This window comes from Schistocerca cancellata, chromosome 5 (genome assembly GCF_023864275.1).
Source record: "Schistocerca cancellata isolate TAMUIC-IGC-003103 chromosome 5, iqSchCanc2.1, whole genome shotgun sequence".
Classification (NCBI taxonomy): domain Eukaryota; kingdom Metazoa; phylum Arthropoda; class Insecta; order Orthoptera; family Acrididae; genus Schistocerca; species Schistocerca cancellata.
In genome coordinates this window covers 33,927,403-33,940,000 of record NC_064630.1, presented here as the reverse complement: position 1 = coordinate 33,940,000, position 12,598 = coordinate 33,927,403, and the positions used below count along the sequence as shown (strand labels likewise).

At 38.1% G+C, this 12,598-nt stretch overlaps 1 protein-coding gene across 1 annotated transcript in view; it reads left to right on the top strand.

The window, feature by feature from the left end:
• The window catches only part of LOC126188349 (craniofacial development protein 2-like), a 29,442-nt gene that overhangs the window by 103 nt on the left and 16,741 nt on the right, over positions 1-12,598 (top strand). The window contains exon 1 of the mRNA XM_049929948.1: positions 1-740. This exon is cut by the window's left edge and continues 103 nt beyond it. Coding sequence (XP_049785905.1) covers positions 1-740 — 740 coding nt within the window. The remainder of the gene's footprint in view (positions 741-12,598) is intronic.

Genomic DNA, 12,598 nt, shown 5'->3' with positions numbered 1-12,598 from the left:
TTAATATCAATGGGGGCTACTCTGGGAAGAAGGTAGAGCTGGCAGAGGCTGCAAGTAAGATGGGGCTGGACGTTTTAGCTGTTAGTGACATTCGGGTAAGGGGTGAGAAAGAAGAGGAAGTGGGAGAATACAAGGTCTACCTGTCAGGCGTCAAAGCAGGAATAGCTCAATGGGGTGTAGGGCTTTACATCAGGAAAGAAATGGAACCCAGCGTAGTTGCAATAAGGTATCTAAACAAACGACTGATGTGGATAGATTTGACAGTGTCTAGCAAGAAAATTAGGATTGTGTCAGTATACTCGCATTGTGAAGGGGCAGATCAAGATAAGATGGATAGTTTTTATGAGGCACTCAGTGATGTAGTTGTTAGAGTAAAGGACAAGGACAATGTTCTGCTCATGGGTGATTTTAACGCCAGGATTGGAAATCGAACAGAAGGGTATGAAAAGGTTTTGGGTAAATTTGGAGAGAATATGGAGAGCAACAGGAACGGGAAACAACTCTTGGATTTCTGTGCCAATATGGGCTTAGTAATCACAAACTCCTTTTTTAAACATAAGAACATTCACCGGTATACTTGGGAAGGCAGGGGAACCAGATCTGTCATTGACTATATAACAACAGATCAGGAATTCAGGAAGGCTGTGAGGGACACATGTGTATTCAGGGGATTCTTTGATGACACTGATCATTATTTAATCTGCAGTGAAATTGGGGTTGTGAGGCCGAAAGTGCAGGAGGTCAGGTCCATATGTAGGTGGATAAGAGTGGAGATGCTTCAGGATAAGGAAATCAGGCACAAGTACATAACAGCGATCTCAGGAAGGTACCAGTTAGTTGAATATAGTCAATTACAGTCATTGGAAAAGGAATGGACAAGGTACAGGGACACAGTACCAGAAGTGGCTAAAGAATGTCTTGGAACAGTAGTGTGTAAAAGTAGGATGAAGCAAACAGCTTGGTGGAATGATACAGTCAAGGCAGCCTGTAAAAGGAAAAAGAAGGCGTATCAAAAATGGCTACAGACCAGAACCCAGGTAGGCAGAGAAAGTTATGTTCAAGAAAGAAACAAAGCCAAACAGATAATTGCAGCATCCAAGAAGAATTCGTGGGAAGACTTTGGAAACAGGTTGAAGACTATGGGTCAAGCTGCTGGAAAACCATTCTGGAGTGTAATTAGCAGTCTTCGAAAGGGAGGTAAGAAGGAAATGACAAGTATTTTGGACAGGTCAGGAAAACTGCTGGTGAATCTGTGGATGCCTTGGGCAGATGGAGGGAATATTTTGAAGAGTTGCTCAATGTAGGTGAAAATGCGATCAGTAATGTTCAGATTTCGAGGTAGAATGGGATAGGAATGATGATGGAAATAGGATCAGATTTGAGGAAGTGGAAAAAATGGTCAATAGATTGCAGTGCAATAAAGCGGCTGGGGTGGATGAAATTAAGTCGGAACTCATCAAATACAGTGGAATGTCAGGTCTTAAATGGCTACACAGGATAATTGAAATGGCCTGGGAGTCGGGACAGGTTCCATCAGACTGGACAAAAGCAGTAATCACACCAATCTTTAAACATGGAAACAGAAAAGATTGTAACAACTACAGAGGTATCTCTTTAATCAGCGTTGTGGGTAAAATCTTCTCAGGTGTTGTTGAAAGGAAAGTGCGAGTATTAGTTGAGGACCAATTGGATGAAAATCAGTGTGGGTTTAGGCCTCTTAGATGTTGTCAGTACCAGATCTTTAGCTTACGGCAAATAATGGAGAAGTGTTATGAGTGGAACAGGGAATTGTATCTATGCTTTATAGATCTAGAAAAGGCATATGACCGGGTTCCTAGGAGGAAGTTATTGTCTGTTCTACAAGATTATGGAATAGGAGGCAAACTTTTGCAAGCAATTAAAGGTCTTTACATGGATAGTCAGGCAGCAGTTAGAGTAGACGGTAAATTGAGTTCATGGTTCAGAGTAGTTTCAGGGGTAAGACAAGGCTGCAACCTGTCTCCACTGTTGTTCATATTATTTATGGATCATATGTTGAAAACAATAGACTGGCTGGGTGAGATTAAGATGTGTGAACACAAAATAAGCAGTCTTGCATATGCGGATGACTTAGTTGTGATGGCAGATTCGATTGAAAGTTTGCAAAGTAATATTTCAGAGCTAGATCAGAAATGTAAGGACTATGGTATGAAGATTAGCATCTCCAAAACGAAAGTAATGTCAGTGGGAAAGAAATATAAACAGATTGAGTGCCTAATAGGAGGAACAAAGTTAGAACAGGTGGACGGTTTCAAGTACTTAGGATGCATATTCTCACAGGATGGCAACATAGTGAAAGAACTGGAAGCGAGGTGTAGCAAAGCTAATGCAGTGAGCGCTCAGCTACGATCTACTCTCTTCTGCAAGAAGGAAGTCAGTACCAAGACTAAGTTATCTGTGCACCGTTCAATCTTTCGACCAACTTTGTTGTATGGGAGCGAAAGCTGGGTGGATTCAGGTTACCTTATCAACAAGGTTGAGGTTACGGATATGAAAGTAGCTAGGATGATTGCAGGTACTAGTAGATGGGAACAATGGCAGGAGGGTGTCCACAATGAGGAAATCAAAGAAAAACTGGGAATGAACTCTATAGATGTAGCAGTCAGGGCGAACAGGCTTAGATGGTGGGGTCATGTTACACGCATGGGAGAAGCAAGGTTACCCAAGAGACTCATGGATTCAGCAGTAGAGGGTAGGAGGAGTCGGGGCAGACCGAGGAGAAGGTACCTGGATTCGGTTAAGAATGATTTTGAAGTAATAGGTTTAACATCAGAAGAGGCACCAATGTTAGCACTGAATAGGGGATCATGGAGGAACTGTATAAGGGGGGCTATGCTCCAGACTGAATGCTGAAAGGCATAATCAGTCTTAAATGATGATGATTATGGTGATGATGATGATGATAAAAACACTTTAGCAAGATTATGGTTATATACTTTACACTATATTCTTACTGCTTACTTTTGTTGAATAAACTCTTCATTGCAGTGCCACGAAGACATTTTTGTAAGATAACAGGAAACAAAAACATACAAAATTAAGCTAACACAATAAGAGACTTCTTATGGCAAAACACACTGGACTGAGCTTCTTGATGAGCTTATCAGTGTCTTGACTGTGTCTCCTCTCATCCTCACAAAAGGCATGCACCACTCATCTGAGGGTCTCAATGACGTGCCCTTCCACTTTAACCTTTCCCATTACATCCTTCTCTCAAAGCTAGAATACTGTGCATGCTTTTATACATGTCTACCAGCAGTACTGATCTCTTTGAGGATATCTAGATCAAAGCTGGTATCAGTTACCAAGATGTGGTTGAGGCAGCCATGATAAACAAAGTACAAAAGATAACCAAAACAAGCAGAAAGATATATATTTTTAGTAAACTAGGTAACAAATCATTATTGTCATATCTCAATGAGGAACTCGAAACTAGCACATCGCAAGAGCATGATGAGGAACTCTGGCTTATCCTTAATAGAATAGTTGACCATGCACTAGATAGATATGTACCCAGTAGAACAGTTCATAATGGGAGGGAACCTTGGTGGTATACATTCCTTGTAAAGGAACTTCTAAAGAAACAGTGATTACTGCATAACAGATTTAAACCAAAGCGTGGGGCTATAGACAGAGAAATGCTGAATGAAATGTATTTGGCTGTCAAGAGAGTAATGTGTGACACCTTCAGTGAGAACCCAAAGATGTTCTGGTTGTATGTGAAGGCTGTTAGTGGCATCAAAGTTAGTGTCCAGTACCTAGCGAATAAGACAGGAACTGAAATTGAGGGCAACAAACCGACTGCTGAAATGCTTAACTCCATTTTTAAATTTTCCTTTACAAAGGAAAACACAGGACAATTGCCCCATTTAATCCTCGTACTAATAAAAAGATGGAAGGAATTAAGTATTAGCGCCACTTGTGTTGAGAAACAGCTGCAAACTTTAAAATTGATCAAAGCTCCAGTACACTATGGAATACCTGTCAGATTCTGTATTGAATTTGCAGCTGAGTTAGCCGCCTTCAAACTATAATCAATCATAGATCCCTTGAGCAAAACACTGTGCCTAGTTCTTGGAAAAAGTCACAGGTCACACCTGTCTGCAAGAAGGGTAGTAGAAGTGATCCGCAAAACTACCACCCAATATCCTTGACAATGATTTGTTGTAGAATCCTAGAACATTTTCTGTGTTCAAACATAATGAAGTGTCTTGAACAGAATGACGTCCTCAATGCTAACCAGCATTTCGAAAAAATTGATCATGTGAAACCCAACTGATACTTTTCTGACATGACATACTGATGGCTTTGGATTAAGGAAAACAGATATATGCAGTATTTCTTGATTTATAGAAAGCTTTTGGCTCAGTACCACACCCATGCTTATTGTCAGAAGTACGATCACATGGGGTATAAAGTGAAATTTGTGATTGGATTGAGGACTTTTTGGTAGGGAGGACACAGCATGTTATCTCGAATGGAGATTCATTGGCAGATGAAGAGGTAGGTTCAGGTGTGCCCCAGCGAAGTGTGTTGGGACCCTTACTGTTCATGCTGTATATTAATTACCTTGCAGACAACATTCGTAGTAAAATTAGGGTTTTTGCAGTTATCTATAATGAAGTACTATCTAAAAGAAGCTGCATAAATATTCAGTCAGATCTTCACAAGATTTCAGTGTGGTGCAGAGGTAGGCAACTTGCTCTAAATGTACAGAAATGTAAAATTTTGCACTCCACAAAATGAAAAAACTTAGTATGCTATTACTATAATATCAATGAGTCACTGCTGGAATCGGTCAACTCATACAAATACCTGGGTGGAACACTTTGTAGGGATATGAAATGGAATAATCACATAAGTTCAGTCGTGGTTAAAGCAGGTGGTAGACTTTCATTTATTGATAAAATAGTGGGGAAGTGCAGTCAGTCTACAACAGAGATTGCTTACAAATTACTCATATGACCAGTTCTAGAATATTGCTCAAGTGCATGGGACCCATTACTAGATAGGACTAAGAGCAGATAATGACCATACAAGGCCTGTACAAAAAATTCTGGGACTTTGTGTACAAAATTTTCTATGCTTACCTTTTACTTGTTGTGCATGGTCCCCTTTGAATTACTCTCCTCCACAATTGATACACTGCTCCCAACACCATTTCCACTTCCAGAGCCAGTCTTGGTACACTCTTTCTGGATTGCGCGAAGCACCATCTGCGAATTTTCTTTTATCTCATCTAACATTGCAAATCTTTGTCCTTTCAATGAGGTTTAAAATAAAAAAAGAAAAAAAAAGAGAGTACTGATGCCAGGTCTGGAGACTATGCAAGATGAGGCAACACAATGATTTCGTTTTTTGTTCAATAGTAACACACCAACAGAGCTGAATGTGCAGGTGTGTTATTGTGATGCAAGAGCCACATTTCAGGCTATTTCCTTCTCACATTTTCTCACAGTCATTGCTACACATCCTAATAGTGCCATCGATTAACATTTTGTCCCTGTGGCACGAATTCATGATGAACTAGCCCTTCAAAGTCCTGGGTCTCAACATCCTAACCATAAACTCACATCTCATCACCAGTTATGTTTCTCTTAAGGAGCATCTCGTTCTCATTCACATGATCCAAAAGCTCTTCACAAATTGTGAGACGAAGTTCTTTCTGGTCTTGACTCAGAACCCATGAGGCGAACTTGGCAGCAACACAATGCATTGCAAGATGCTGTGTCAGGATTTCATGACATGATCCAACTGAAGTGTTATATTCTTCTGCAGTCTCTTGGACAGTCAATTTACGAAGGCCATCTTTAACTTCTGTCCAACCCTTTTAAACCATGTAACACCAAGTGTGATTTAAGCACTCATCACTGTGGGGTTTTGCATCATTTGGAATGTCTCTGTAAGGATTTTCTTGAGTTTCACACAAAATTTAATGCAGACATATTGCTCCTCTAACTCTACCATCTCAAAATTCACAAACTCTACAACAAAATGTGCTATTCAATACAGCACTGAACAATAACTAACATCATACAATGAAACTTCTGGCAGTTACACATTAAAAACAGGCATTGCAGTGTTGCAAACTACATTTCAGTCCAACACACCATTGGTGCAAAATTACAAATGTTCCAGAATTTTTTGAACCAACGTCATATACAGAGAAGAGTAGCATGAAAGCTCACAGGTTTGTTTAATCTGTAGGAGAGTGGCACAGAGATACTGAACTGGAAAACTCTTGAAAGACAGACGTAAACTATCCCGAGAAACTCTATTAACAAAATTTCAAGAACTGACTTTAAATGATTACTCTAGTAATATACAAAGACTCCCTACATACTGCTCACATAGGGGTGTGTTGGGACCCTCACTATTCATGTTGTATATTAATGACCTTGCAAACAATATTAATAGTAAATTCAGGCTTTTTGCAGATGATATAGTTATCTATAAAAAAAAGTACTATCTGAGAGAAGCTGCATAAATATTCAGTCAGATCTTGATAAGATTTAAACATGGTATGGAGATTGGAAACATGCTCTAAATGTTCAGAAATGTAAAATTTTGCACTTCGCAAAACGAAAATGCATAGTATCCTATTACTATAATATCAATGAATCACTGTTGGAATTGGCCAACTCATACAAATACCTGGGCATAATAGTTTGGAGGGATATGAAATGGAATGATCACATAGTGTTCAGTCATGGATAAAGCAGGTGGTAGACTTTGGTTTATTGGTAGAACACTGAGGAAGTGCAATCAGTCTACAAATAAGGTTGCTTACAAATCACTCGTGCAACCAGTTCTAGAGCATTGCTCAAGTGTATGTCACCCATACCGAATAGGACTAATAGGGAATACGGTATTATATGTATACAGAGAAGGGCAGCATGAATGGTAACAGGTTTGTTTAATCCACAGGAGAGTGTTACAGAGACATTGAAGCAACTGAACTGTCAGACTCTTGAAGAAAGATGTAAACTATCCTGAGAAAGTCTATTAACAAAGTTTCAAGAACAGGCTTTAAATGATTACTTTAGGGGTATAGCACAACCCTCTATGTATCACTCACAAAGGGATCATAAGTATAAGATTAGAGTAATTACTGCACGCACAGAGTCATTCAAACAATTATTCTTCCCACACTCCGTATTTGAATGGAACAGGAAGAAACCCTAATAACTGGTACAAAGGACGTACCCTCTGCCATGCACATCACAGTGGTTTGCAGAGTATGGATGTAGATGTACCAAAATTTTACTTGACAGTAGATGCTGGCCAGCAATTCTGTATCATGATGTTGTAGTTTTCCTGAGATAATTTTCATGATGATTGAAGCCAAAATATCCAATTCTTACTGGAAACTGCTATTTGCTGTATTGAAAAAACATGCTACATCATACATTTGAAAGCCCACTGCCTTATTTATACTTAGCTCATGAGAAAAAAACATCTTATTTGAAAAACTAAACTTGGAAACACACTAATTTCCTATCAATTCACTAATTGTTTCTGTTCTTGTTTGTCATTCATTTTTTTGCTGGCAGTGTGTCTGACTTTCCACTTGGGCAAAATGAGTATAGACAACTGAATTTTGTCCTGCATATTCCAAGAACAGAACAACTCATTTCAGTGCCTTGTTGTGTGTAAAAACGGGTTTCTTGATTGCCTTATCTTTTTCTCTCCACCCTTCACTGAGTATACATCATTCACAATATCTGCATAATTTAGCACACTCAAATACCAGTCTACAGACGTCATTATTTAACTATTCACAGATGTCTTTGTCATGTATGTCCTCATAACAGATCCACTCATATTGACCATTGGTTCTGTGGACACCAGTACATACATTAGATGTTGACTTAACACCTATTCAAGAATGTTTCCTTTTCACCTTTTGAGAATAGGATATGGTTACTACTAGTGAGGGTATTACCAGTCCATGGACTGAGATATTCTCTCCCTAAGAAATTATGTACAGTCTGTAACAACAATAACACTATACTATTGTACTTATAATAAATTTTTCCCCTGAATTTCGATAAATTAGTATAATCGATATTCTGGTTTCATTTCTTTTTTGTTTCATGCCATTATGTTGAAGAAGCTATAAACACTTTGGACTTGCTTGATGTATCCTTGTTGTTACTGAGTGGGTGTAAGTCTGATTTTGCCTCCATTCAGGTACACGCGGTCAACATATTTACTAAAATCCTTTCTTACAAGGTGAAGCCCGTCAACTTACCATAGTACAGGCTTTAAAGAGTTAACGTATGCCTGAGCGTAGACGTTACAAGTCTCTGCAACCATAGTCAGTCAAAAAGATCAATGAAAATCTCTTATGAATGTCTACACAGTTGGCAAAATAAGGACAAAGAAAGAGGACTTGGAAATTATTGGAAGTACATGGAGCACAGGAAATGAGCAGAGATTGTGCCAGAAATGTTGCTGGGCTTGGGGTATGCTGTACATCTGTGTAATTCAGAGAAACTTGTTTTTTTACGGGAAGCGACTTTTGATGTTGGCTACATTATGCTAAGTAACTTTCATAACTGCCCAACTCACGTCTTATTTTCTACCCCTATTCTCCTATCTTATCTCTAATATTGCCATTTCCCAACTATTATTCTTTGAGTGTTCATTTGAGACTGCTACTCACCCGACAGACATCAGATCAGGTGAGAATATAGCATTGAAAGTGTGATGAAGGGGTTGGTAGAAGAGGGAGGCATGTATGTATATTCACACATTCTTAGTAGGAATATGGTTTCTAAAACTGAGTTATGATACTCAAAACTTGCATGTTTGCCTACATACCTCTTGATGTTGTTTGTATGTGGTGAGTAGTGAGGTGACACTATAGCAAGATGCAGAACTCTCATTCTGGAGAACTGCTATTCAGATCCATGCCTGGTCATCCTGATTTAAGTTTTCAATGGTTTCCCTAAATCACTTAAGGCAAATTCCACTGTGGCTCTTCTGAAAAGGACATAGCCAATTTCCTTTCCAATCTGAGCTTGCGCTCTGTCTTTAATGACCTCATCATTGACAAGATTTTAAACTCTAATTTTCCTTCCTTCTTTTTTGAGTTTCTTCAGGACCTTGTTTCATTGTCCTAGCTACTGAGATAAATATCTTCATGTTTGCAATCTTATGATGATCAAATTGGTTTCAAAATTTGTACAAGTCGCCCAAACCCCATGTAAACCACTCAGTGTATTATAGTAGTGTCTGCACAAAAAATAGACAACAGTACATTAGTTTAATTATACTATCTTCTGAGAAAGTATTGGTTAATTTTATAGCTCCAAAAATCATCAGTGTGTGTTCAGTGCAATCCATTTCTGCCGTTAATCTTCTTGTGTAAATTGAATGGTGGTCTATATATCTCGCGAGGATTTTTAACATGGGTTTGAGACCATAAGAATTATTTTTTTTTAAATTACTATAATCATAAATTTTGTAAGTTCTACTTACATGTTTATATATTAAAATTGGGCATTCAATTTTGAAAGCAAGTGATCCAAATGAATTCAGAAATAAAAAGCTGTACCTGAAAAATAAGATGTATTGATTTTTCAAAACTAAGAACTATAGCTTAGAATCTGTCCTTTATTCAGAATATTTGCAAACTTCCTACTGACTGGAAATTTGTAGACTTATTTGCCAACATTTATATGCATAAGCAATTTCTGCAGTGTATGACTTTTAAGATACTAGATGATTTATACACAAAATGATCCATAGATGACTATATACTGGCCTTCTACATGTTAGATGATGAGCTAAAACACTAAACACAAGTATTAACTTCTCACTGCAAAAGATTAAGGCAGTACATTATTGCTTCTGATTATCTTATAGTTTAATGATGACTGTGAAGCCTTTTCGTATAAGCTTTTTTGGATAACCCCAAACGGAGTGGTCTTCTGTTGTAGATACAGTTCAAACTGTTGTGAGACGAAGTGTTTTCATTTCTTAATGTCACTGAATTTGTTTCATTTGAATTGTATGTGCATACTCTGCGTGCACTGATATCCTTTTTATCTGTAACATAAACGACACAAATTAAAAAGATGTCTTAAGAAGGTTATGTGTTTTGCAATTACAAATAGCAAATTGAAAAATTTTGAAAACAGACTGGCTGTTTCTCATACTTCATTCTTTTAGTAACCTCATTTCATTCTTAACCATTGGTAAAATTAGTGTATAACATAGTTCTAATTGTAGACGGGTTACTTTTAATTTTTAAAGTAGGTACCATACCTTGGTTTTCAGGAGGATCTATCATCACATTTAGAGTTGTGTGCATATAACGTGGTGGGTAGTGCCTTGTTACGTGCACACTGATCTGACAATGGTCTTGGAAGTCAGAAATTAATTTTGTATTTCCACACAATTTCAAAAGCTGCAAGGAAGTTTTACTGCATTTTCTAAATTATTCCTCTCTCTCTTTTTTTTTTTTTTAAAAAAAAGGAAAAAAGTAAAATTAGTAAGAGAGAGAAGATTGTGTGAGTGATTACAAGGGTTACCAGATCATAAGTATTATGGTGCTTTTTTCAACAGGAAAATGCTTGTCCACATATGATATGAATCTGTATGAACTGTCTGTGTGAAGCTGAAATATTCCCATGGCCAGCAGGGTCCTCTCATCTGTTCCCAATACAACATATGTGGGACCATCCCTGTTGAGATACGATAAAAAGATTGTAGTAAACAAAAGCAATATGTCTGTGTTAATATATGGCTGTGATCCATATGCATTGTTGGCAATATGAGTTGGTTACTGTTTAAATAAATAAGGTTGTTGTTTCCCTGTAGCCTTGTATTTAGTGTGCTGTTTAAAATAACAGACAATTCCCATATTTTATGAGTTATCTTGATGGATTATGGGCCCAGTAGTGATGAAAATCTGGTGAAGTAAAAAAGTGGTAATTCACAAGTGTAAAAAGACTGTGCCTTTTCTGTAAGAAGATTTGTGTATCATATGTCACAATATGGCTTTATCAGCAGAGAATGTAGAATCAAACAGTGTTCTGAAATTAATAGACACTGCAATTTTTCCATTATGGGACTTAAAAGTAAATGTGATGTTTGTGACAAAAGGCCTTCACAGTTACCAGAAATGTCAAGAAACAAAAAAGAATCTGAATGGGAACAAGAAGATGCACTTACAAAAAACTATATTGGAGAATCATAGATATCAATGTGTATGTGAGGATGGATATGTGTGTGTGTGCAAGTGTATACCTATCCTTTTTTCCCCCTAAGGTAAGTCTTTCCGCTCCCGGGATTGGAATGACTCCTTACCCTCTCCCTTAAAACCCACATCCTTTCGTCTTTCCCTCTTTCCTGACGAAGCAACCGTTCGTTGCGAAAGCTTGAATTTTGTGTGTATGTTTGTGTTTGTTTGTGTGTCTATCGACCTGCCAGCGCTTTTGTTTGGTAAGTCTCATCATCTTTGTTTTTAGATATATCTTAGTATAGTTGGATACTTTATTATTTATGCTGAAGTTCTTTCCCAGCACTGTCCATCAAGAAATATCATAGGCATCGGCTGTAAGCTCAGACATATTTCTGCATTTAAAATCTCTGAAAGTCACAACTTGCAGTTTGTTCTTTGGGCATAGCAACAAGTAAGTCATGAATATTACATCATGAGCAGACAAGCCAGGTGCAAAAATCTTAGTGATACAAATTACTCTATTTCGAGATTTGGTTATGAATGTATTGATAAACTTATGAGTGTCTGCTGCATCATGAGTAAGCCCACGTGGAATCAGCATAAGGTTTGAGCAGTAAAGTATGCATCTGAATTTTGAGACAGAAGGACTGTTGTGTAGCAAATTTATGTTGATATCTCCAGTTACAATTACATGTTCAAATAAAGACTCAAGACTCCAGAGTGCAGATTTAAAGCTAGAGAGTTCTCCATCTTTGGGTGGATTGTATATCATACAGATACGACACTTTTTATTGAACAGTTTAATCTCAATGAACATGTATTTGGGCTGTTTTTTTCTCATTTTTTGACGTGAGGAACAAATTTATACACATATATACTGTCACACCACCCTCTCATCTGTCATATCTCAGAAAAATGTCACCATCAGTGCACACAAAATTGGAAGGGATAGTCAGCTTCGGCCTCCAACAAGAGTATGACATGAAAACTGAGGTCCTGAAATATGCATCTGAACTGGTAAGAACCTCACATTTGTGTGAGCGAGCTGTAGAGTAGAGCTATCATGAGTCATTGCCACTGCTGGACAGCAGTTAGGAGGGACAGCTCCCCTGGTGTCAGTGAATTGTGGAATGTGGTGGGTAGGGCAGTGGAGGGCATGGAGGTGCATGGAGCTGTAAAAGGCAGGTAGGACGAGGGAGAAAGAGGCCAGAGGAACTGGGAGGTTCAAGGTTAGGAACACTTGTCTGACATAGATTGTGAAGGTGAGAGTTGCGTGAGTTTCCTAGAGAGCAATAAAAAACAGCTACAGGATGAGCAGAGTATGACAGTATGAGACACTGATAATAAAAGAGTGATTATACTGAT